The sequence below is a fragment of the Xyrauchen texanus genome, chromosome 39 (assembly GCF_025860055.1).
Source record: "Xyrauchen texanus isolate HMW12.3.18 chromosome 39, RBS_HiC_50CHRs, whole genome shotgun sequence".
NCBI classification, from domain to species: domain Eukaryota; kingdom Metazoa; phylum Chordata; class Actinopteri; order Cypriniformes; family Catostomidae; genus Xyrauchen; species Xyrauchen texanus.
Genome location: NC_068314.1, coordinates 27401406 through 27427673, shown reverse-complemented (window position 1 = coordinate 27427673; position 26268 = coordinate 27401406). Strand labels below are relative to the sequence as shown.

The 26268-nt window shown below is 38.1% G+C and overlaps 2 protein-coding genes across 2 annotated transcripts in view; one reads left to right on the top strand and one right to left on the bottom strand.

Annotated features, from left to right (window-relative positions):
• Nucleotides 1–13568, bottom strand: part of LOC127632466 (protein kinase C-binding protein 1-like) — a 69843-nt gene extending 56275 nt beyond the window's left edge. The window contains exon 1 of the mRNA XM_052111047.1: nt 13547–13568. The gene's annotated coding sequence lies outside the window, so the exon portion shown is untranslated. The remainder of the gene's footprint in view (nt 1–13546) is intronic.
• LOC127632464 (nuclear receptor coactivator 3-like) overlaps nt 1–26268 on the top strand; it is a 59910-nt gene that overhangs the window by 17408 nt on the left and 16234 nt on the right. Inside the window, exons 2-7 of the mRNA XM_052111041.1 lie at nt 21961–22065; nt 22487–22647; nt 24563–24663; nt 24886–25060; nt 25799–25984; nt 26103–26189. Coding sequence (XP_051967001.1) covers nt 21980–22065; nt 22487–22647; nt 24563–24663; nt 24886–25060; nt 25799–25984; nt 26103–26189 — 796 coding nt within the window. The 5' untranslated portion in view covers nt 21961–21979. The remainder of the gene's footprint in view (nt 1–21960; nt 22066–22486; nt 22648–24562; nt 24664–24885; nt 25061–25798; nt 25985–26102; nt 26190–26268) is intronic.

The following is a 26268-nucleotide window of genomic DNA, read 5'->3' as shown; positions in this document are numbered from 1 at the left end:
CAGGCTGGGGTCAGCAAGGGGCACCTTTGCTATGAAAACTGTATAATTAGATTTTTTGAATTAGGATGATGGAGAAAAAAGCATTTTTGTAGACCACTAGAGAACCAGCTGTTTAAGGCAAAGAAAGGCACACTGGCAAGAAGTATTTTTGCCCCAGTCTTGAATGGGCTAGTTTAATAAACAATAGTTTAAAGATGGATTAATGATGATTTTCAAATGATCATTTTGATGTTTTTTTTTTTTTATGCCATAGATCTGTTAAGATTGACATTTGTAACTTGGCGAGTATTGATGCCGACTACAACCCCTGGAGTTATGAGTTTGAATCCAGGGCGTGCTGAGTGACTCCAGCCAGGTATCCTAAGCATCCAAATTGGCACAGTTGCTATGGAGGGCTGAGTCACATGTGGTAACCTCCTCGTGCTCACGATTAGGGGTTCTCACTCTCAATAGGGCACGTGATAAGTTGTGCATGGATCTAAAGTAGCATGAGCCTCCACATGCTGGGTGTCTCCACAGTGTCATGCACAACGAGCCACGTGATAATATGCATGGACTGACTGTTTCAGTAGCGGAGGCTACTGAGACTTGTCCTCTGCCACCCGGATTGAGGTGAGTAACCGTGCCACCACAAGGACCTACTAAGTAGTGGGAATTGGGCATTCAAAATTGGGAGATAAAGAGGATGCATTTTATATATATATTTTTTTTTTACATTTATGTATTTGATAGATGCTTTTATCCTAAGCGACTTGCAGTGCATTCATTCATTCATGTTTCATTTTATCAGTGTGTTCCATGGGAATCAAACCTATGACCTTGACATTGGTAGAACCATTTGAGCTACAGGAACCAAGATGGCCAACTTGGTTCATTATTAGTAGTGTCAACAGTGGTTCTCAAGTGGTTGGTTGTGACCAAATAAGCAATGAACTTTACAAATAGAGAAGTGATTCCCATATGCTTCGTTGATTGTCAAAGGTTGTGCATCCAATCAAGCTTTTTGCCCTAAATTCATCTGTCATGTGGAAGAGGCTTGCCAGATTAGGCAGATGCAAAGATTAAGAGTAACACCATCAGGGTAACGCACATGAAACTAAACTACATAAAGTAGATTGGGTGTCCTGTATTCTATATAACTGATATTAAAAAGAAGAAACGTAGCTATTCCCATAAAATATAATGAATTGGCATGCATCACACAGGGACTTTTGGGAACGCCCGTTTATTTTAAAAAGATTTTCAACTTAATTTTAAATACATATATTGTCCATTTTTACTGTAAATTTTAAGGTAACTACACATTGACCAATTAACAGTGTTCTGTAGCATTTTTACAGTCTTTTACTGTTAAAAAGAGATTTTTTTTAAAGTGCATGGTTTGTGCCGACCAAAATTTGTTTTGTGTAGTGAATTATTGGCTGCTGAGAGCATCCAACCATCAAAATGTAAAAGATATTTACAAACCAAAATTGTCAATATTCCTTTTCAGCCTATGGGTATAAATAATTGTTGGGCCTTTGCAGTTTACGGAAATATCAGTAATTTTCAAAATGTTATTTTAATGACATTTTTGTTTACTTTGTAGAATTGAGTTGGCTCTTAATGTCCAATGTAAAATCTGTTGTCCTGAAGCAAAACCAGTTGAGGACCCTTGTTCTAAAACCTTAGGAATGAATATCTCATAAATCTCAATAGGAAGATGCTTGTCAAAGTAGTTTTTGCCTCCACTATATAGTACATAAATTTTTTTCTTTGTCTTAATAAACCTCTCAATGAGTTTTGTTACTAAATTGCTAATATTTTAACATTAATTAAACAATCGCCCTGTCTTTAACATTGTTTGAAATCTCCTTTTCTACCTATTTCAAAACAGATCCAATTGGTGAGAATGATAGTAGTAAAAGAATAAGTCAAGGTGTAGATGAGAGTGAAAGAGAACAGCAATCCTCCTGCCAGTAGAATCCTTTTGTAGGGTTCATAGTTCAGCTGCTGTGCTGCTATTGGCTTAGAAAAGGTGAAATTAAAACCACTGTAAACTTTTGACCCTGCTGGATCTGCGCAGGAACGCCCAGAACCAGTTTGGAATGGAGCCTACGCTCTTCCTCTGTTTACTCTGAGAGAGAGAGAGAGAGGGAAGTGGAATGAAAGAAAAGAGAGGAGGCTGGAAAAAGGAATCGGCACAGTCACAGTGTGGAATGAATACGTTTTTCAACAGCGCAGAGCAGTCAACAGGAGTTTAAGAATAAAAAGAACAATGAAAAAAAGAAAAAGAAATGCATTGGGTTTTTGGTCTGCTCCAAGTCTCTTTCTCTTCTTCTTCCTTCCATTCTGCTGGGTTCAAAAATCCATGGATGTTTTTGTGGAACCGTGGAGCTCTTTTAAATTGGCTTTTTTATGAGGAAAATGAGGCCCACCCTCTGCTTTTTCCATTTGCCCTCAGAATGGTGTGTTTTTATGAGTGTAAAAGAGTCAATGCTACATTAGCTCACTGGGTAAAACTAAGGCTAGACATCAGAGCATGTTACCCCACCACCCCTGTTCTCCTTTCTTTCCCACTTCTTTCTACTTTTGCAGTCTTTTTCTTTCCCTCCATGCCTTTTTCCACCGTCAGGCTGCTGAAAGCCCCTCTGTTATAGATTCATGAATGAATTTTCCATAGTATGGACTCTTGTGTTCAAATAAAATTTCTTACCCCCACTCTTGTCCAGACTGAGTTAGAAAAATTGCACTTCACATTTGAGAAGGTGTAGTTCACATAGAACTTCACACAGTACAAGACTACCACTGTGTCTACATTGCTAGCAATTTGCCCGTTTTAGTCATCTTTTCCTTTTTTTCGTGCTGTATCAAAGAAAAGATGAATAAAATAAAATTGTATTTTCATCACAGATGTATCTGAAAAATTACTTGACTGTGTCAGCTTGCTAGCAAAAATAAAATACACACAATGTTTACTGCCATCTAGTTGTCCCTCATTGTGTTTATTTCCCCAGTAGAATCTTAACACAATCTTTACTTTAAGATCCCGAAAGCTGCTCTTTTCCATACAAAAACAGTGCATATCGAGCACTACTGTCAAGGTCCAAAGAAAAAAAGATTATTATTAATATACCATAAAAGTTGTCCATACCACACAAAGCTGCTGTGTGGCCCCAGAAAGCTTGGAATATAATGCACTTGTTATATGGACTACTATTATGATATCTTTAAACTGAACATTTAATAGTGCTTAATAGTATTTGTCCTTTTTGAAGCTCGTCCGGCTCAATAACCTATTCTTTGGAAAACCCCAGCTTGTGGGTTTTGAACAACATAAGAGTGACTAAATGAGTGCAAGTAGATTTTCCATTTTTTTGTGAACTAGAACGCATCCTCAAAATAAAATGGTCACTTTTAAAAGAAGTCTTCTAGGAGATGAGTCAATTCAGAATTAATCAAAGTCAAATACATTTTGAAAATCTTATATTGATTTTAAATTTTTACCTAATAAAATTTGCACCAAAAATATATGACATTGTCCTTGCCACAATCTAAAAACTACTTTGAAGCCACAAGTCAAGTCTCACCATGTTGTAGTTTTAAGAGGGTGAAAATGGTCTACTTTGTGTTAAAGATCATTTTCTAACGCATCTTTTTCTCTCCGTTTTGGCCTTCCGTCCACACTGAGATGTCGTTTTTGTCTGTCAAAACTTGACAAAAAAGTGGAAAATTTCAAAACGCCGTTGTAGTGTGGACTGTGAAAACGGTTGCTTTGGAAAACTGACGCATTTTTTGTCATATGGACTATCCAACCAAAACAATGAAGATGGCGGCCTGTGTTATGGTGGCCTGTGTTATAGGGGCACTGTTGTGCCTGATACTCACTTTGATAGTATTGTTAAAAAATAAATATGTCACTTTGTACAACCTTCACATTGCATTCCTTCAAAGGCGAAGGGAATTTACTCGGAATTGGTGTCCGGTGATGGAACACGAGGACAGTTGCGTTTCAGGGGATTTTCTGCATATGCAAATACACGATTTAAAGGGGTCATGACATGAGAAACCAAATTTGCCTTGATCTTTTGGTATATAAGAGGTCTTTGTATCATTAAAACGTCCTGCAAGTTTAATATTTTAAGACGTCCTCCCCATTCTAAACGAATCATTTATTTAATCAAGCTCAAAATACAGCTCGTTCTGGATTCATGGTTAGAAGTGACGTGTCGGTTAGAAGTGACGTAAAAGCGTTTGCATATGACCGCCTCCAGCACAACATAACTACGCTATAAGCGCAAGACAACTACGCTCATTTCGTATCGCCGTGTGCCTCACAAGTGTTCAGTCGATGGACAGCGAGCTCTGACAGAGACTACTTGTGCACAGGAAAATTACGATGCCACACAGATGTGCTGTTCCTGGCTGTGGTCAAACAAAACCTCTGAATAAGCTGCCGAAAGATCCAGACGTCAGGGAAAAATGGATGCAGTTTATTTTTTGCGGATCGACCCAGTCACGGCAGTGTTAACTTAAGCGTTTGTTCTGTACATTTTAAGGATGACTGTTTTGAGAACAAATCTCAATATGATGCTGGCTTTGCCAGAAAACTGTTGCTCAAAGATAAGTCCGTGCCGACTATTCTGGGAACAACGACGACGCAAACTGTAAGTAATATATTTTAAACTTTAAACTACTTTTTAAAGCGCAATTTCATTCATTATGAATAATCACAGTGTTTTTACTTAGTTTACTTGCATATTGTTCTGGCTGGGGGCGTCAATAATTGATACATAGGCACTGACGTTAGCCAATCATAACAGTGGGCGTTAACACTGAAGTCTTAAATGGAAAACGCCCCCAAAACAGACTGTTTGAATCAGAGGATGAGAAACAGGGTGGGAAAAGGTCATAAATCACTAGATTTTAAAAGTTTTTCTTAAAAAAAAAATATATTAATACTATAATTGCACCTAAGGGAACATAATAATACAATAAAAAAAACCATGTCATGACCCCTTTAAGTGTTTTCATACATTTCAGTGTGGACGAGCAACTTTTGGATAACGCTTGAAAACGTTAGTGTGGACAGAGCGTTTTGAAACGAAATGACGTTTTCAAATGTATCCGGATTAATGTAGACCTAAAAAAGGTACAATTTGGCCATATCTGATAATTGGGGGGGACTTGTTCCCCATCAATGTATATTGTGGTTATGGCCCTGATAAAATTTATATTGTAATAGGATTATTAAACCATAAAAGGCTGCTGTTTAATTCAATAAATATTGATACATCTACTGCACTTCCAACCATGCGTGGCTCTCATGATGTTTTCACACTTCCTTCGTTTCATCTCTCTTAAGGGGGTTGCACACAACATGACAGGTGGACAACATACAGACATTGCGATGCCATCTATTCAATGTGCAAACATCGAAATTGGGCTGCAACAACTAATCGATAACATTTATTATTATTGATAAAGGGAATCATTGACAACGAAATTCATTATCGATTAGTTGTATATATGCCGCGAGCACGGAGAAGCTCCATGAGTGACGTCACTTTACAACTCGGTGGAAAATGTGTTGCATGATGAAACTCATTTGAAAAACAACTGAGACAAGCTGAAGTGGGAAAACGAGTGATTGTGCCATTTGATGCGCTTAAGCGTTGTTTCTCTCCGGCATACAACTTAAATTGTCCTGCTATTTTCTGTTTTATAAAGTATACATGTTATGTACTCAAAATCAGTTGAATATTCCATGTATTTCACCGTTAAACTTCACTGAGCAAACAAGCTCATCCATGTCAATCAAACCGATCGCAATGAAGAAAGGGAGCGCAATCACTTTGAGTAAACTCGTGCAACATCGTACCGTGCTTTCAGTTTCAATGTAATCAATTGATGTCATGCTGATGTCTCAGATGTCAAAATGTCACCGGGATGAGACTTAAGCATAAGAGTGAATCTGCGCTGCATTTACAGATGATTGTATTATATTACATTTACATTTATGCATTTGGCAGATGCTTTTATCCAAAGCGACTTACAGTGCACTTATTACAGGGACAATCCCCCCGGAGCAACCTGGAGTTAAGTGCCTTGCTCAAGGACACAATGGTGGTGGCTGTGGGGTTAGAACCTGTGACCTTCTGATTAACAGCCCTGTGCTTTAGCCACTATGCCACCACCACAAATTTATACCATGGCAGACATTATTTTACTGGATAAACACGCATATTTATTAAAAGAATAGTTTAGTAAATGTAATCAGCGACAATACCATTTTAAAACCTACAATATTCCGTAATGCGATGCAGCAACCTTACGATATACATCTCACTTTTTAAGCGCTAAATTTGCTTTTCATGTGGGAAATTCAAATTGTTGAATTTCAACAATGTCAAACGGCTAGACAGCCCCAAAATTCTGAACAGTGCTGACAAGGGAAAGAGAAAAAACCTGCCCAAGTCCACCTGTGGCAAATTCAAATAATTGGAAATTGTTTGGAAAGAGACACACCTGTCTATATAAGGTCTCACAACTGAAAATGCATATCAGAGCAAAAACTAAACCATGAGGTCAAAGGAACTGCAAGGAAGATCTCTGGAAGGCTACAAAAATTTTGGCTGCATTGAATGTTCCCAAGAACACAGTGGCCTCCATAATTCTTAAATGGAAGAAGTTTAGAACAACCAGAACTCTTACTATTGCTGGCCGCTCGGCCTAACTGAGCAATCGGGGGAGAAGGGCCTTTTATAAGAGAGTTGACCAAGAACCAGATGTTCACTCTGGTTGAGCTCCAGAGATCATGTGTAGAGATGGGTGAAACTTGCAGAAGGACAACCATCAATGCAACACCACCGATCTGGGCTTTATGGCAGAGTAGCCAGACGGAAGCGCCGCCTCCGTGCAAGACACAAAATAGCACCTAAAGGACTGTGAGAAAGAAGATTCTCTGGTCTGATGAAATGAAGATTGATCTGTTATGGCCTCAATTCCAAGTGTCATGTCTGGAGGAAACCAGCCACTGCTCATCACCTGTACAATGCCATCCCAACAATGAAGCATGGTGGTGGTAGCATCATACTGTGGGGGTGTTTTTCAGTGGCAGGGACTGGGGGAATTGTCAGGGTTGAAGGAAAGCGGAACGCAGCAAAATACAGAGATATCCATATAACAACATAAAAAAAAGATTCTGTGCTGCACCAAGAGTCTGGGGTTGGCAGGATTAAATCATGTGCATACTTGAACTCCGATAAATACATAGTGTTACTGCGAAAAGCTTTTGGATGTCTGCACATGTACACACATGCTTGGCACATGTCTGCATGTCTGGGCCATTCTCTATTGTTCACTCTCTCGCTTTCTCTTGCCCTCCTCCTCCAGTCATAATCAGTCTCAGTCTGTTGTTTTCTGTGTTCTGTTTTCTTTCTCTCACTCACTCTCCCTCCCTCCTTTTCTTTTTGTTCCACTTAAGCTCATCTCTTTCTCTTGCTGTCTCACTACTGTCTGCTGCAGAATGAAACAGTCCTGATTGTACATGCAGCATCTATTGCAGAGAGAAGCAACCAGTAACTTGGTGCAAGTGTAGGATGAGGTGGCACATGTGCCGCACTCTTGGAGAAGCCACAGTTCATGTCCACATTGTTTTTGTTAGGGTTCAGCACATTGGCATAAAAAAAGCCCTTGTTCTGTCCACATTTTGAACCGAAAGCACGTGACATGTGTAGCATGTGCCATTGTCTGCTGAGGTTTTTATGTATATGTGTGTTTGTTATTTGGCAAGTGTTTTACGGAGCTCAGATTTCATGTTTTATTTCAGGCTCTACCAGAATGTGGTGGCTATTCTGGGTCTGAATAGCTCTTGCTTAAGAGGCATTCTTCATTTGTACTCCTCATCCATTCCTTTAACTCTCTTCGTTTAACTTACTCCATTCATCGATTCCTCCCATTCACTTTTTAAAGATATATATATATATAGTGTGACATATATTAACAGAAACGGTATATTCAATAAGAAATTGTTTTAACAGTAATCATAACACATTTGCTGGCTGATGTCCTTTGACAGCCAGTGAATGGTTTTGCCTTCCGATCTCTTCTCTATAAGTGGCAGTTTGATCTCCAGTTTTTAGAAGACGCCAAACTCCGTTTTACAAAGTATTCAAAATAAGCTAATAACTTTAATTTCAATGCATGATTGACGGATGATTTGCGAAATGGCTTGATGGCCTTTTTGGGATTTTATCTTTCCTTTTAGTGTGTAATATAGCTTTTTGTGCATGTAAACGGTCTGCAAAGTTACAAAGCACAAAGTCCATGCCAAAGGGAGTTACTCTCCCCCACAGAAAACACTGCTCCTGAACTGCCTGAAACACCTGGTTTGCAGTCCAGCCATTACTTCTGTGACATAGCTAAGTCACTATGGAACACATTTGCATAATGCCTGCCTCAGGAATGCACTGCTCAGGAGGCCTCGGGAGCTGAAACTTTGTTAGGGGCGTTACATTTTTGACACATGGTGCAAGCGGTTGACCAATCACAACAAACTGACCAATCAGAGCAGACTGGACTTTTCAGAAAGGGGGGCTTTAATGAGACAGGAGCTTAAACAGTGTTTCAGACAGAGGGTGAAAAGAGATGCTGCAGCAATGTACAGTATGAGAAAAATTATGTGTTTTTGATAGAGATGTCCCGATCGATCGGCTGCCGATAAAAATCAGCCGATATTCATCTTAATTCTGTGATTGCCGATCGTGCCTAGATTTAGGGACTATCTTTTTTTGCAGCATGCAGGCAATCACACACACACTGCTCCTCTAATGTAAACTTTCAGACATGATGTAATTGAGATGAATATGCCGGTTTCTTTAAAAGAACCCCGATTATTAAGACACAAAGCCCTAAATATGCTACAACTGTTCTCTCCTACAAAAATATATAGTTAGAAATACATAAAATATTTTCGTTATTTAAAAAATCCTCAAAGTGTTTACAGAATTTGAACTACGAAGGCAGCCATTATTTTTGCGCGCGCAATGCATTCTGGGTCGATGACGCATATTGGTTGTGTCGGTTGTGTTCAGAACAGAGAGAGGTGAGCTAATGGCGCTAAGTTTAACTGTAGCTACATCCGAAAAGTGAATATAATGCCACATTGTGCAGCGTTTAGTTGTAATTTCCAGTCCAAAGGCAACAGGGGGAGTGATGTAAGCCTCCACTCCTTTCCAAAGGAGAAGAAAATAAGAAAAGAGTGGGAAGTTGCTTATGGATCGAGTACAACTCCCTAAAGACCCACGGCTGTGTTCCCGTCACTTCAGCCCTGATGCCTTTGAGGCATTTAGTCGGCTAAAGGAGCTCACAGGTGCAGCTAGTTACAAGCGAAGACTAAAACCAAATGCCGTGCCTTCAGTTTTCCCCCACAAGAAGCATAGCAAGCGTCCGCAAGATAGCGAGTGAAAGCCGCGCCAACAAACGACAAAGGCAAGCTGACTCTGGACACTCTACTGCTAGGATGTAAACAACCCGCTCCTGCAGTCGCGGAAGACGAATCATCGGACACTACGCCGATCATGGAGGTAACCGACAATCCACCAGATGCTGTTAATGAATCCACTGTAACGTTAGGCCTACAGTGTTCTCCTAGTATGGTTGATGCAGCAACGCAGACGGATGTTAACCAGTCGGATGCAGCGGTACAGTGGCCAGCTGATGTGGACTACCCGGTAAAAAAGGACCATAGTTACACAGGTAAACATGAAATTGAGATGGGCAAACGTGTACAGGAGGATGACATTGATAACTCCCAGGATCTGTTCCTCTCAGATGATGAACTTGGCGAACAGAGTCAACCACAGTGCAGTCACTTTGATCCGGAATACATTGTAAGTTCATCAATATAACCAAAGCATCTTTTTATAGCGTTTTACTATATATTCTCATCAGAATCACAATCAGCTTTATTGGCCATTTGACTCTGGTAATCTTTGCTGTCAAAGTACAACACTCAGAATAAAAACATAAAGGACAGTAAGACATATTAAAAAAAATTACTGAAGTATGCAGTATAACAATACTATAGAATTTACAAATGTACAAAGAAATATACACTAACAATTGGAGAGGGAAATAATAGTGCAAATCAGAATTATCTGAGATTTAAGATTTTAAATATGTAGTTCAAGGCAATTCAATTATTAATGAATAACTGCAGTTCATTATTAATAACAATTTTGTAATTGTAAGATTAAAAATGTAGAGGTAGATGAGCAGAACAGTGTTGACTGGGTTGGGGGGGGGGCATTTTTGTGCGTAGTGACTGCTTGGTGAAAATAAAGCAAACGATGGCGGTAGATGACTTATTAAATTATTTATACCAATAGTACGATCGTCTGCTCTATACTTAGCCTACCCAGGACAGCTGCTGACAAAAAGTGGAGCTCTTTACAGCAAACGCTCTCGTTCTCGCTTGGCATGGGCAAGCAGTAGCCGTACAGACACCATCTGTTTTACCCTACTCTCGCTTCCTCAACTCTCTGATAATCTTGAGTGGGCCTATCGTCTTCCACGTTATTCTCCTGATTTAAGCCTACGGTGCGCTCGGGTTCAAACTGAAAAGGCTGAACGGCAGACGTGTTCATCTCGCTACCTGTCAAAACGTAGCTAGCTAGCCGGTACGTTGGAAAACAAATAACCGAAGCTGCTAGAGCGGCTAGGCTACAACCAGGCAACAACCTATACACGTCACTACCCAGAATGCTTTGAGACGTAAATAAATATGGCGGCCTACGAGTAAACGGATTTTCGGCTTTTTTTAATAAAAACAAAAATATTTGGAGTTTTTTTGTGTCACCTTTTTATAGCTGACGCCCAATTTAATCTTATAAGGCCAACATGCTGCACTAATCGGGGTACCCTTTAAAAAAATTAAAATAATTACATGTGTATGGATATTTATTTGCCCATTTTCTAGAGTCGTTACGGTAGTTATTCGGACTCGTTGCACAGTGAACAGGAAGAGGATATAGAGGCTGCTAACAGGTTTAAAAACAAATTAGACAACAAATGAACATGCAAATACATGATACATGATGTAAGTTGTGACAATCAGACTTTGTGTTGAGTGCTAGAGACTGTTTGAGCAATCATGAGCGCTTTTAGCTTTACTCTCTTTAACATGAGCACTCTCTGTGTCAATAAAAGACGTGCACCCTTCAGATGCTCTCAATATCTCATCAGTCACTCATCCCAATTTAAATCAGATTAATGATGGTCACAATATTAATAATACATTAATTAGTTAGTCACTAATAATAAATATAACTCTTTAACCTTCAATAACGTTACCCCCAAAATAAAATATGAACCTGTAAATGAGCATAATATGGTAAGGATGTACTATTATAGCAAAAATCATAATTGTCGATTATTGCCCTTGATATTGTAATCACAATTATTTATGTCCATTTAAAATATTAAATTACCATGATGTCAGAAATTAAGCAACCGTGTGGTTCTTCAGAGTAGCAGATTTCAATGGTGGATATGAGCTGCGCTCCAGTTTCTTTTAAGCATTATATTGTAATAATGTTCGTTAAGGTAAAGCATATAAAAATATATATTTTAAATGGATATCTGTGTTAAAGAATAAATACAATTCTTGCTAAATTATTGCATAAATTATTAGTCCATGTACAGTAAATAAGGCATATTCAATATTCAAACTTATTAACAGTTACTGCGTTCAGTGAGACCTGTAGTGGCGGTTCAGGGGACCATTCATCCTGATCTTCAATCAAAAAGATCTTCATTGGCGATCTTGTTCATGTAAGATCATCATTAGATAATTTTTGGCCTCAGTGGTTGCACTTTGGAAATTAAAATGTCATATGCTATCGGAGTTTGTGCGATTCATGAAAACGTTAAATCTTATCAATCTGCGTGGCAAATGGGTCTTATAAGAGCAGACGTAATTACGATGATGGTGATTCCTGAAATATGCTATTCATGCCATGTTCTTTGTTGATTACACCTCCAAAACACACTTGTAACAGTTAAGCTGAATTACTTTATTGCTATTTTGTACACATTAAATTCACATTGGCCTACATATTAACATGGCAAAACAAAACTGGTATTACATTTTTAATAAATTGTCAAAATCGAGCAAGGTGACAAACTCTCCCATTACAATGACTGCTGTCACTCACTGCAGTTTAATACTGTTTAAGATCTGCATTTCGACGCGAGTCCAGTGACAATGTTCTGCACTCTTGCGAATTATCTCACTAAAAACAAAGCTGTCTAATCAGCATAATAAATCAATTATTTACACTGCGTATATGCCTTGTAGAACGGGATCGCTCTAGTTTTGTTGTGTTGCTCATTTTCAGTGTATTTAACATCTATGTTCAAAGCGAGCGGTGCAATATGCGATAAATCCAAAGTTCTTTTCACTCTTCTACAGATTATTTTCAAGTGTCAGGTGATGGTTCTTCATTATACATTTTGTTTTGTGCCATGCGAACAGAGCAAGAATATAAAGCAAGCATCTGGGCATTAAGATGGGTTAAAGCTTGCGCATTAGGATCAGTTGTCTTTACAGATATGATGGAGGACTAATCTAAGCGGCTCTGATTTGCTATTGCCATTTCATTGCTCAACAGACATGTTAGTGATTGGTTAGAATACTCAACCACTGCAAAAACACGTTGTAAATATAAACCATTGATGCAACAGGAGCAGACTTTAATTGGACACTGTAATTGGCAGTTTTCACGATTACATAATCCTGGCAGCCGTAATCGTAATTGCGATTAGTTTTCGATTAATTGTGCTGCCTTATAATATAGGCTTAATACGAGATCAGGCAGTTGCAGGTGCTGCTGATATAACTATTTATTTTCAATAATGTATTTCACCCTTTAACTCGGTGTAATTGTTTTATTTGCCCCATTAAATTTCACCACTGATATGTATGGAGAAGGGCCTCTGAGGTGCTAAGGTGTACGGTGTTATTTGTGTATGCAGTGACAAGAGGCATCCCCATCAATAATGCAGGTACTCTCAGTTTGGGGTCAAGGCATGATGGGATATTAAGACGTTACCCTACTGGTTGTCAGGGAAACGGGCAGAGGAGACTGCAGCAGTTGTGTTGGATGCTTGTGGCTTTGTAGCTTATATATGTAGAATGTTTTGATGGTAAACTTCTAACTTGTACTGTAATCTGCATTAATAAATATTCTTTCCCCTCTGGCCAGTGTATTAGTATCCATAAAGGGTGACACACGTATGTATTTACAAATAGCACTTGAACTCATTGCTGATGAATTTTGTAGCAGAGTTTCTTAGAGAGTTCTACAAAATAGTGAAGAAAGGAGACATTAAAGGAGTGGTTCACTCCAAAATTAACATTCAGTCATTTACTCAACCTTATGTTGTTCCAAACCTTTATGACTTTTTCACAGTGAAACGCACAAGGAGATGTTAGCCAGAATGTTAAGATTAGTTAGTTAGTATACACCTTCATACACTGAGCCAAAACATGATGACCACTCACATGTGATGTGAATAAAGTTGATCATCTCCTAACAACAGCACATGTCAACGTCAAATAATCAGTTCTTGTAGTCAATGTGTTGAATGCAGGAGAAATGGGCAGGTGTAAAGACCTGAGCAACTTCGACAAGGTACAAATTGTTATGGCCAGACGACTGGGTCAGAGCATCTCTGAAATGGCAAGGCTTGTTGAATGCTCCCAGTCAGCAGTGGTGAGTGCCTACCGGTCCAAGGAGGGACAAAACGGCGATAGGGTGCTGGGCACTCATGGATGCGCGAGGGACAATCCCATCTGGTCTGGTCAGATTGCCCATGGTAACGCCTGTCCACTACTGAAAGTGCCTGAAATGGGCACACGAGTGTCAGAACTGGACCTTGGAGCAGTGGAAGAATGTCGTCCGTGTCCCATTTTCTTTTACATCACATGGATGCCGTTTACTTGGGTGTTGCCCTAGCCTCAAAATTTCCCAGATCTTAATCTGATTGAGTATCAGAGAGAGAGCGAGAGAGCGAGACTCTTTTTGGTTAAGGTTATCATTAAAATATTATTTATATCATCAAGTCGGTTCTCGCCGCCTCCTTTCTATTGAACTGTGTTAGAGTTAGACTCTATGGCTGCATCCACATATGCAAGTTAAGGATTTACTATGCAAAGCAGAAGCTATGCAACACTGTCCAGAAGTGTCACCGACTTCTCTGCGCTCAGTTTTATCAGAGAAGCAAAGTAGAACAGAGGAGTTGTGTTTTGTGGTCAGTCCACATTTCAAATAATTTTTGGAATATGCAGCCATTGTGTTCTCTGCTACAAAGAGGAAAAGGACCATCCAAGCTGAAACTTTGAGTAAAATAAGGATTAAAGGGAAAACACAATATACTACTGAATTGTAGAGTATGGCTCTTCCAATATTTAATTTTACAAAATGCAGTTTTGAGTTAAGGGTATGAAGTTCTTCGTAAGAGAGTGACTGATTGATAGTGTTAGGACAGATAAAGTATACAAGGAAAGAGAAAGACCTACAGATTAGCTTCGAAGACCGAGAACAGAATAACCAGTTCAGCCCATCAGGTTGAATATGTAAATATGATTGCACAGTGCCAGCGGGCTTTTTCCAGGAAGAGGAAGTTGTGATGCAAAAGTGTGTGTGAGTGAGTGAGAGAGAGAGAGAGACAGAGAAGACACAAACAGGATGCCTGCTTCAGCTGCTTCCTGATTCAGATATTCTCGATAATTTTACCATTAAAATAACCATTATTCTCAGAAAGACTGGGAAGCGGATCTTCACTAAAATATGCTCCTCATGTGCTTTCTGGGAAAAGTCTCGAGAAATTACTGTATGTAAGATGAAAGACCATACTGTATGTTTTTATCAGATACTTGGCACACATTTTGAACTTCTAAATTAAGATGCAGAGTAAGTTGCATCACTTTATAAAGGAGTGGCAACATCCTTAAAGGGATAGTTCACCTAAAAATTATTGATTTTGATGTAAAGTCTATGACCATCTCAACACTTATAACTAAAACATTAGAGCAAGAGACAAAAGATTTTCACTCTCATTTGCTTGATCATGGATTTTGCCTTAAAGGCATTTGTGAAGTGTTCATCTTTTGACTGAAGTTCTCTCACTCTTTGATTCATTGCGTTCATCTCCTCACATGCACACACTCTCATGCTCTCTTGAGCAGAATCTTGATGTGAAGTGATTTTCTAGTACCAAATTAGCAATATAGCATGATTACTCTAGGATAAGGAGTTTGAGTGATGGCTGCTGGAAATGGTGTTGTGTATGTGGGAATTCTTTCCACTATGTTGACTTGTTAGGCTCCATCCTGACGTTAGTTATCCTGTCTGTTCACGCCTGTTCACTCCTCAAAAACTTGTAAGAATGCCACTTGTACATCTACATGACCACATTAAGCTGTGTTCTCCGGTATTCAAAGTCTATTCCAATTCTGCTAAAGCCATATGATGACCCTACACACCCCTCACACAAACTCTGTACCCTCCTGCCGTCTGGCAAGAGGTACCGAAGCATTCGGGCCCTCACGGCCAGACTGTGTAACAGCTTCTTCCTCCAAGCCATCAGACTCCTCAATACTCAGAGACTGGTTTGACACACATGTGTCCTGAGTTGCACTTTAATTACTGTCACTTTATAACTGTCTGCTACCTCAATAACTGCTATGTGCATAGAACATTATCTCATAGTATGTTATGTTTACATTTTTAGAAACTGTCATCTTTTTGCACTACTGAGTACTGGTCGGTGCTGCACTGTCTTTTGTCCTTGTTCATTGTCAGTAATTTGTTGTACTGTCCTGTACTTTTTGCACGTGCACTTTATATAGGTATATGTAGGTTTTTTTTTTTTTTTTATATAGGTATTTTATTTCGTTGTGTTGTCTCATGTGGTCCTGTGTTGGTCCTTTGTTGTTTTTATGTAGCACCATGGTCCTGGAGGAACGTTGTCTTGTTTTGCTGTGTACTGTACTAACTGTATATGGTTGAAACGACAATAAAAACCACTTGACTTGACTTGATATGATATGTGTGTGAGTGGAAAGACCAAAAATTAACACATTATATGCTGATGTCAAACCTGGTCCAACTCACTTTGACCTGACAGATTTTAGCAATAAGTTAAGAGGCTATGCTAAATGTGGAATATTGCGATGGCTGAAGGGGCTGAAATTACTACTTGGAGCGATGTTCCTAACACAATATAGCACGGCCTTGAGTACTTTTTTTAAGAAGATGGATGAACGGGTGTTTCAAGTTATAGCTCTTACTATATTGTGTATTTCAGCACAGCTGGATTGTATTGACCAGCATCCAGTACCAGAACTTTCCATTTCATAATTGAATATACTTTGAGATTTGAGTGCTAGAGGGGAAGTTTATTAGTGAATAACCTAATTTTCCATCATTTATTCACACAAAGTAATCGTATGGATTCAGGAAACTTGGAATACAGCACAGAAGTCATGATCTACTTTTGCGGTGCTTTTTTAATAAGTTTTGGAGCTCAACAGCCCCAGTCCCCATTTATTGAGATTTTATGGAAAAGAGCACTCTGGACTAGAGGTCGACCGATAGTTGATTTTGCCAATACCGATAACTGAGTTGGTGAGAAATGCAGAATACCGAAACAGAAACCGCTTTCTCTAGAAACTTGTCAGTCATTCAATCATTGTTTTGAGGAATGAAGGCTATCCAATGCTTGAAATGGCCAAATAAAAGTTGTACACTACAGTCAACTGGCTCTAACAAGGACAGAAAGAGAGTGAGTAAGGCCAGATGTACAACTAAAGAGGATAAGTACACCATAGCAGAGGTTGCGCTAGAAAAAATCTTTATCCATCATTTTGACGGGTTGAGTTGTCAAATTTCTGTCATGGTCTATTTTTACCCGGCAGAGTCTACAACATTCAGAGGCATAGAATCTATTATAATAGCATATACATGACAGTGGATAGGCTTAAAGTATATATATGTTGTTCTACCTGTCAATCAGCCACCGCGCTAAAACAAGATTTGTATACTATTCCGGTTAAGTGCGGCATTAAAAGGAACTAAATGTCCGAATGGAAAATTTGAAAATGCACATACATGCATAAAATGTCACAGATGAGAACCACACGCATCTCTGAGGCTCTGATGCAGGTACTTGACAAAAATAACTGAAAAGTTTGCTCTAAATGTCATGTTTGTGCTTGGATTAAAAATTCAAGTTAGCAGAAACAATGTGCCGCTTTTTTTTTGCGCTTTCATTTTGATATACTTTGCTCTTTATTATAATAAAATAAAACCCTAATCATGCAGTAACACAATAACGCAATGATTGATGTATGCAGTCATTAATTCAGAGTCGCTGTTCTCCAAATCCGAACACAGTTGGTCAAAAGATACACACATTGCAGGTGTTAATAGTGATGATGCCTCTAAATGCACATCTTAATACCAGGCAATAAACGGGGCACACACACAGTGTGTACGTGAATGAGTTAGTGAAGTCAAAACTTATGCTCTAGGCTAAAACGATCATCTTCTTTTTTTTTTATCTGTCAAAATGATGGACAGCATTTGGAATTATCCGTCAATGTTTAAAAAATTCTGTAAATGACGGAGAATTTTCAGTTAACGCAACCCCTGCATCAGAGTCTCTAGTTTAAGAAATAGATGCTTCACATGTCCTCAGCTGACATCTTCATTGAATTGTACCTGCTCAACACCAGTTTCATGTACAACAGTAAAAAGAAGACTCCGAATTGCAGGCTTATGGGAAGAATTGCAAAGAAAAAGCCACTTTTGAAACTGAAAAACTAAAAGAAAAGTTTAGAGTGGGCAAAGAAACACAGACATTGAACAACTGATAATTGGAAAAGAGTGTTATGGATCTTAACCCCATTGAGCTTTTGTGGGATCAGCTAGACTGTAAGGTGCATGAGAAGTGCCAGACAAGACAGCCACATCTATGGCAAGTGCTACAGGAAGTGTTAGGGTGAAATGTCACCTGAGGATCAGGACAAACTGACAGCTAGAATGCCAAGGACCTGCAAAGTTGTCATTGCTGCATGTGGAGGATTTTTTTTGATGTGAGCTCTTTAAGTAGTTTAAGATGTTTTTTAAGATGTTTTTTTGATGTTTTGTCCCCTGAACATTTTGTTCAAATTGTAATTTTTCACGTTATTAATGTCCTGACTATACATTGTGATCAGTTGAATGCCACTTTGGTGAATAAATGTAAGAATTTCTTTCCATTAGAGCAAAATCTGTATATTTATTCAATTTTTGGCTGCCCAATTTATTTTTATAAAATCATTGATATTCCCACCACAGTGTAATTTCCACTGCATCTCCAGTTCTGTATTGTGTAATATAGAATTCTGTAGATTAAATGATTGCGAGGGATATGGCATTTCTAACGATTTTAAAATAAAATTGCTGACTCCCTTTGTCTTGCTAAGGCTAATTTGATAGCTAGCAATTTATGTATCCTTACAATTCAAACGTTTTGCATAATTTTGCTAAATTACATTTTGATTGTTTGTTGTGGCCGCCATTTCCATTCTTCCCACCAAAAATATTTACTTGGATTTTTTTTCCCCAAACATCACGTCACATTTCATCTCAAGCCTTCCATCTTCTGACAATCATGTCGATGTTAACATGTACACTAACTTTTGATAAAACTTTGAAAAAACTCAAAATTGTTAGGTATGCTGGAAATAGTGGCACAACTGTGGGACAGTCGTAATTTTTTAAAACATGTTAGGAATAATTTTCACACATTTAAATATTGAAATGTTTTTTATTATTTTACTCATTGTTTAGATTATCAGTTTTAACATGTAATTTGTGTTTTTAAAATCGATTGTCATAATTTAAAACTGAAAGTCTGGGTCTGGGATAAGGTTAAAACAATAAAAACATACATAAAATACTTTTTAAAAATGATGAAATCAATAAACGAAAAGGCCATGTTAAAATGTTTAAAGTCAGTTTTAATGTTACCTTCATATAACAAAGAAAAATATGTATGATTTTTTTAAATGAGTGTGGAGTGATGGAGCTTGTGCAATCACCTGTTGCCACACCCAAGCAGAGATATTGTCAGCTTTCTGAAGATCAGCTTTCTCAGTGGTAAAATAGCCGTCCAAGCGGGGGTATTCCTCTCTATTTCACTGTAGCTGGTGCGCAAGAGTCTTACCCTATAGTAATCAATCAGTCTGTTGTGTCTCTCAGCTGTGATGAGCTTGAAGTTGTTTTTTTTAAAAGCTATTTCCTAGTTTTAGTAATGTAGTAGTAATACGAGCGATCGCTGTTTTATGTAAACAATGACGTATTCACTTAATGTCACCAACTGGCTCATATTACACACAAAAATTATCTTTTGCCACCACCTGCTGGCTAACATATGTAATGTAAAAAAATAGAAAAGAGACACACAGCCTACATTAGCTCTTAACACATATGCACTGCTCTTACACTTTAGTTTAGGATGATGACCTGGTCTACATTATAAAATCCAAAGTGACAGAATTTTTTACTTTTGATGGGAGAACTTGGCTTTTGATTGGAATGGTGCCGTGAACTCAACCCAGTCACAAATTTACGCTTTCACACATGACAGAGTTATAATTTTTTCCTCTCCAATGCAAAGTTTGAGAAAGAAGTTATGAAAGAGAAGGAAACGTATATACTGTGCATGTCTGAAAGGAGTTGGAGGCTGCAAACTGTTCTGGAGCAGATTTTTCTGTGCGTGTTGTAGATTTGTGTCAGACGGCTGTACGTGTCGGCACAGGCAGTGCAGTATGGGCACAGTTCTGTAATGTCTTACAGTTGGGCTCAGGAATGATGAGCTCATGCGGAGCATTTTTAGGTGACAGAGGGCAAACTATATGTGTTTGTGTGTGTTTTCCTTAAGCAAAGGGAAAAAAGCTGTTTGTGTGTATGTGTTCAGTGAGGGAGGGGAAAAGTCTGCTACCCAATGTGCGCTGAGATTTCCGCTGAACTCTGAGAGGGGTCAGGCACAGGGCAAGGTCAGCGCACAAAAACACTCACACGCATGCACACATACAGCAGAGGTTCTATGACCAGAGTGACAGAGACCGATAACAGCAGGAGAAGAGAGAAAGAATGGCAAGACTGGAAAAGGAAAGACAGACACATGTATTTTTACACACATTAACAGTGGCTTCAAAATATTTGGACACTTAAAAATGTAGGAATTTCAATAGCATCTGCAAACAAATTATTATTTAATCATTTAAGGGGGGGGGTGTTTGACAAACGTTTCATGACCTAAGGTTATGATGTCATGACACAAGAACCAGAGGTTTGAAGTTGATATTTGATTTGGCCTCTGTAAACATGCTTTAATCAGTCACTTGAAAAGTGAATAACAACTTGAATTTCAGTCTGTTGATTATTGAAAATTACTGCAGTATTTTTGCAGTTCTGTTTGATGGTGCAAGTGGTGCAGAAATTATACACTTCATCTTTAAAATAAATGTCAGTTGGTTTATATAAATCAGTAGATGTCAAAATATCACTTCTTTTATATGTACATTTTTAAATACTATATATAAAAAAATGTATTAGTGTCTTAATTGTCCAAATACTTTGTAGCCACTGTATGTATTTATATGCGTACATAAGCTCTGGAGGCAGTGTTATCATTTCTTAACGTTAAAGGAATAGTTCACCCACAAATTAAATATTTTTTTTTTCTTTTCCATTTACGCACCCTAAAGCCATCCCAGATGTGTATGACTTTTTCACAAACAAAGATTTAAGAGTATTTCAGCTCTATAGTTCCAGGGGACCACAATGTTGAAGCTCCAAAAGCACGTAATGGCAGCATAAAAGTAATCCATACTACTCCAATGGTTTAATCCATGTCTTCAGAAGTGATGTGATAGGTGTGGGTGAGAAACAGATCAACATTTAGGTCCTTTTTCCATAAATCTCCACTTTCACTTTCATGAAGGCAAATTGCCACCTTATGGCAGGGAGGAACATTTATAGTAAGACTTAATGGTGCTTTTGTGAGCTACATTTTTATTTTTCATTTTTGGGTGAACTATCCCTTTAAGGAAGACAGATATATTAGAATGGGCAGTGCCAGAAACAAAAAAAAAAAAAAAAAGAGAGAGTGCACAGGGAAGTACATCGCTAAAGAGGAGGAAGTGTTGTGGTTGGTGAAGTGGGCGGAGCAATGACGGTAAAAGTTGGAAGAAATGGTGTGATTGTAAGGTTATTATGAGATGTTCGTTGGGGGTGGTGGAGGTTTGGAAACAGTCATAATCATCACACCGATCATAGGCTGAATTGCCCATGTTTAGTGGCTGTTTTGTCTTGTGTGATTTTTATTTAATTCTATTTAGTATAATTCTGATTCATCAGCATCTCCTCTTTAATTAGATCATTTAAACATTTCATTTAAATGTTCTGTGGTGTACAGCTTCATGGATTGATATAATTGACCCAGTCCCTGCTACAGACATGCACAAACACACTGAGGGTTGATCCATTTCCCCTGGGGCCCAGTTTCACTCTATCATAATCAGTGTCATTTCTCAGACACACTCTCACACAAACACACACAGCAACGCTGCTGAGGCCTGGAACATTCTGCGCATTCAGCTGTATGTGGGAACACTTAAAAATAAGCCTCAGACGCTAACACACACACCCTTATGCAATTTTTTGCTAGAGCCTTTTGAAAAAAAGCCTTCAAGTGCATTGTGTTAAAATGCCAAAGTCAGCTCATTATGTGTTAGGGTTGCTCTTGGGGTCGAATAGAAATACACGTTTAGTTTTCCTTGCAATTAAAGATGATGATAGGCTTTTGGATGTGTGCTTTCTGGTCCCATTATACAGTTTGTATGTGTTTGTGTGTGTTTCATAGGTGCTGATATGTTTTAAACATGAGTGGAGTGGGTGAGAACTCACTTGAGCCACTGTGCTCTGACCGGAAACGCAAACTCTCCACATGTGACACACCAGGACAAGGGTAAGTCATTTAGGGTTTGTTTACATATGTGAGAGCGTGAACAAACAAGCGATAATATGCCCTTTCTGCATCTTTAAAAGGTATAGATCATCCTAAATTGAAAAATTCGGGCATCATTCACTCATCCTCATAACAACCCATGTAACTTTTTTCTTCAGTAGAACACACAATGAGATTCAGAATGACAGCTTCAGTCACCATTCACTATCATTGTGTGGAGAAAAAGATGCAATAAAAGAGAATGGTGACTGAGGCTAACGTTCTGCTTAACATCTTTTGTGTTCCGCTGAGGAAAGAAAGTCAAACGGGTTTGGAAACGTGAGGACTAACTGTCCCTTTTAATAGTTAACCAGGTTTTCCCCTAAACCTGTTTATCTTCAACTCTGTATGTGGTGTGCACACGTGTGTATGTGTTCTACAGGTGTGATAAGCGCCGGAGGGAACAGGAGAGCAAGTACATCGAGGAACTCGCTGAACTGATTTCGGCCAACCTTAGTGACATCGACAGCTTCAATGTCAAACCAGACAAATGTGCCATCCTTAAAGAGACAGTGCGCCAGATACGACAGATTAAAGAGCAAGGTACACGTGTTCTCAAATGCTGTTTTACATATCAGCCTGTGAAAATATTTGCTAAACCCGCAGTGTGTTGAAATGAATGTATTTTCCATGGTTTTATGAAACACTGCCACCTCATGGCGGGTGTAGCATTAATGTTGTGTGCATTCTGCAGTGTAGTATAGCTTGCTAAAACTTTGAGAAATATCTTGTGTTTTCATGCCTAAAATTTGATTAAAAAAAAAAATGTGTATACTTATGGATGAAAATCTGAGGGATGTACTTTGAATCAAGAGTCTGTATTGTCTAACAAACAAGATGAATTAGCCAATTAACCAAAACCAATAAATCATATTTACATGAAGTATGATAGCATATTTTCTTATAAGTATCTTAATTATTATGTGTGTAATATTTATAAGATCTTTAGAATATTTACTGTAATCTCAGTTGTCAGAAAGTTGCATGCACACTTCATTGACATGTTAGTTCATGAGACAGGCCTTTACACGTCTTTTTTCATTTGGGCTATAGAACCCCCTGTTTACAGTTCGCACAGCAAAACCAGGTGAATAGGTGTTGGTGTTTCTTATTTTTTTGCATACCATGAGTTAACGGTATCGTACAGGAATGAGACCTACAAATCCAACTTTTCTGTTCTCTCACCATGATACATCACAACTATGTGCAGTATAACTTACATGTGTAACTACTTGCTTTTCAGTAAAGGAATATTGCACCCAAAACTGAAAATTCTCTCATTATTTACTCTTATGCCAACCCAGATGTGTATGACTTTTCTTTCTTCTGCAGACCACAAAGATTTTTTGAAAAATATCTCCGCTCTGTAGGTCCATGTAATGCAAATGAATGGTGATCAGATTTTTTGGAGCTCCAAAAATCACAAAGTAAACATAAATGTAATCCCTATGACTCCAGCGGTTAAATCCATTTCTTCAGAAGCAATAACATAGGTGTGGATGAGAAACAGAACAATATTTAAGGCTTTTTTTTTTTTTTTTCTACTCTTTCATGTGTGAAAGTGGAGATTTAGAGTAAAAAACAACATACATTTTGTTCTCTTTCTCACCCACACTTATTTTATCGCTTCACGGATTTAAGCCATGGACATTGATTTAACCACAGGAGTCTTATGGATCACATTTATTTTTCCTTTATGTGATTTTTGGAGAAACAAAGGTCTGATCACCATTCACTTGCATTGCATGGACAGAGCTGAGATATTCTTCTAAAAATCTTCATTTGTGATCAGCAGAAGAAAGAAAGTCTAACAGATCTGTGTTTGCTTGAGGGTGAGTAAATTAGAGAATTTTCATTTTTGTGTGAACTATCCCTTTAAATTTAATCTTTAAAAGATGTCATTGGGTCTCTTTTACTAATAATTGTATACAGTTAATAAAAAAAATATTGTAAAGGTTTTGTACTTATTTTCCACTATTAACAACAGATGTGTTCCCATGTTACACTTGTTATAATGTTGGTGAATTCTAATTATTCTAAAAGGGTAGTAACCTGTGCTTGTTGCTTAGTAATGAGCATAAAACACACCCACTCTCTGCATATGTATCCTTATGCATGTGCATTGAGAAACACTGACTATATATATATATATATATATGTGTATATATATATATATATATATATATATATATATTTCAGCTTAACATTCTATATTTCCATGGCCACCAAGGTGCCCAAATTTAGAGCTATATTTAAGTCTGAACCTATTGATAAATCATGATTTCTGTGTGAAATGTACTGATCTATAGTAGATTAGCCACAACCTCAGTGCTAAATTTAGTGGTTAGCTTGTTATATTAAAGCCAGGATATAGATTTGAGCTTACTCAAGCGTACTTTTCCCCACATGTACTCTGTTTCTGCTCTCACTAAATGTGGTTGCTGATTATTTCATTCAGGTAAAAGCTCATGTGGTGATGATGATGTCCAGAAGGCGGATGTGTCCTCTACTGGTCAAGGGGTCATCGACAAGGACCATCTGGGTCCTTTGCTACTGCAGGTTAGATTAGAGACCTAAAAGGTCAAGTCACCAGAAGAACATATGCTATCATCCTAGCATCCTTAATTTATTATTTGTTAATACGTTCTTATGGATTTAAGCATTTGCTAAATGATTAAAAACCATTAAGAAGTATTTTAGGTGGAATTGTTTTATCTATTTGCAATCCATTGAACCAAAGCATTATTAAAATATTTTTTTGTGCATCTATCTCTCTGTCAGGCTCTGGATGGGTTTTTGTTTGTGGTGAGTCGTGAAGGCAGCATTGTGTTTGTGTCCGATAATGTGACTCAGTATCTGCAGTATAAACAGGAGGAGCTAATCAACACCAGCATCTATAACATACTGCATGAGGAGGATAGAGAAGAGCTGCATAAAAACCTGCCCAAAAGCAATGGTACGACTGCTACTGTATATATGAAAGCAAACACGCAAATAGTGTTTTAAAGTTGATGTGATTAATCTCAGTTTAAATATGCAGAGGTAACATTGACTCAACCAATTACGTGAGATCAGGGTGGGCCTGGCTGTTTCTTGAAAAATAGCAGGTTAAAGATATTTTATGCAATTTGTTTGATGGTAGTTTGATTATTTTTATTGTTATTAGAGGAACAATCATTTACGACCAAAAAAGATTTGTAATGTCAATTAGATTAAATGTTTTTAATGTAAGAATTGTTTTCCACACATTAGATGAACACTAGGAAGAATGATATTTAATCTTAATGTAATTTAAAATATAAAAATTTGATATGCAGCAATATGGCATTACCTACATTTTATATTTTTTCTGAAACATTTCAAGAACATTTTTAAGTGATGACACAAATAAATCATTGAGTCAAAGTCCTGAATCGGTTCGTTGAAACAGACCAGTTGAAATAATAATTTTTGCTACTGAAGTTTAACTTTGAGACTCTTATTAAAACATTTGTTTGCAATTTTATACTCCATTCTCTCTCTCTCGCTCTCTGTCTCTCTCTCTCTGTCTCTTTCTCTCTATCACTCTCTCTCTCTCTCTCTCTCTCTCTCTCTCTCTCTGTCTGTCTTTTTATATTTATTTGTTTGATCTGCAAAGCACTGTAGCTTTTAAATGTGACCTATAAATAAAGGTTGACTTCACTTATGCATGTAGGGCCCAACAGTGTCTCATGGGGTGGAGATGGCTCCCGTCAAAAGAGTCACACATTTAACTGTCGTATGCTGGTAAAGTTCGGCCATTGTGGTCCCGGAGGAGAAGATGGTGCCGGTGGGCGACGCTATGAAACCATGCAGTGTTTCGCTCTAACGCAGCCTAAAGCTATGATGGAGGAAGGGGAAGGTAAGGTATCATTTAATGCATCTCATATGTACTGTTGCAAAGATTACATAACAGACATAAAAGGTGTTGTTATTAATAAAACGTGGTAAAAGGTGAGTCTTCTCTCTCGTTTTTTCAGACCTGCAGTCATGTATGATCTGTGTAGCACGGAGAATGACAGCAGTGGAGAGGACGGAACGATTCAGCACTAGACATGAGCTATCAGGTAAAATCTGTTATAGTGTTGTTTAACTGACTAGCTTAAATGAAAAGTTCACACAAAAATTCTCTTATCATTTACTCAC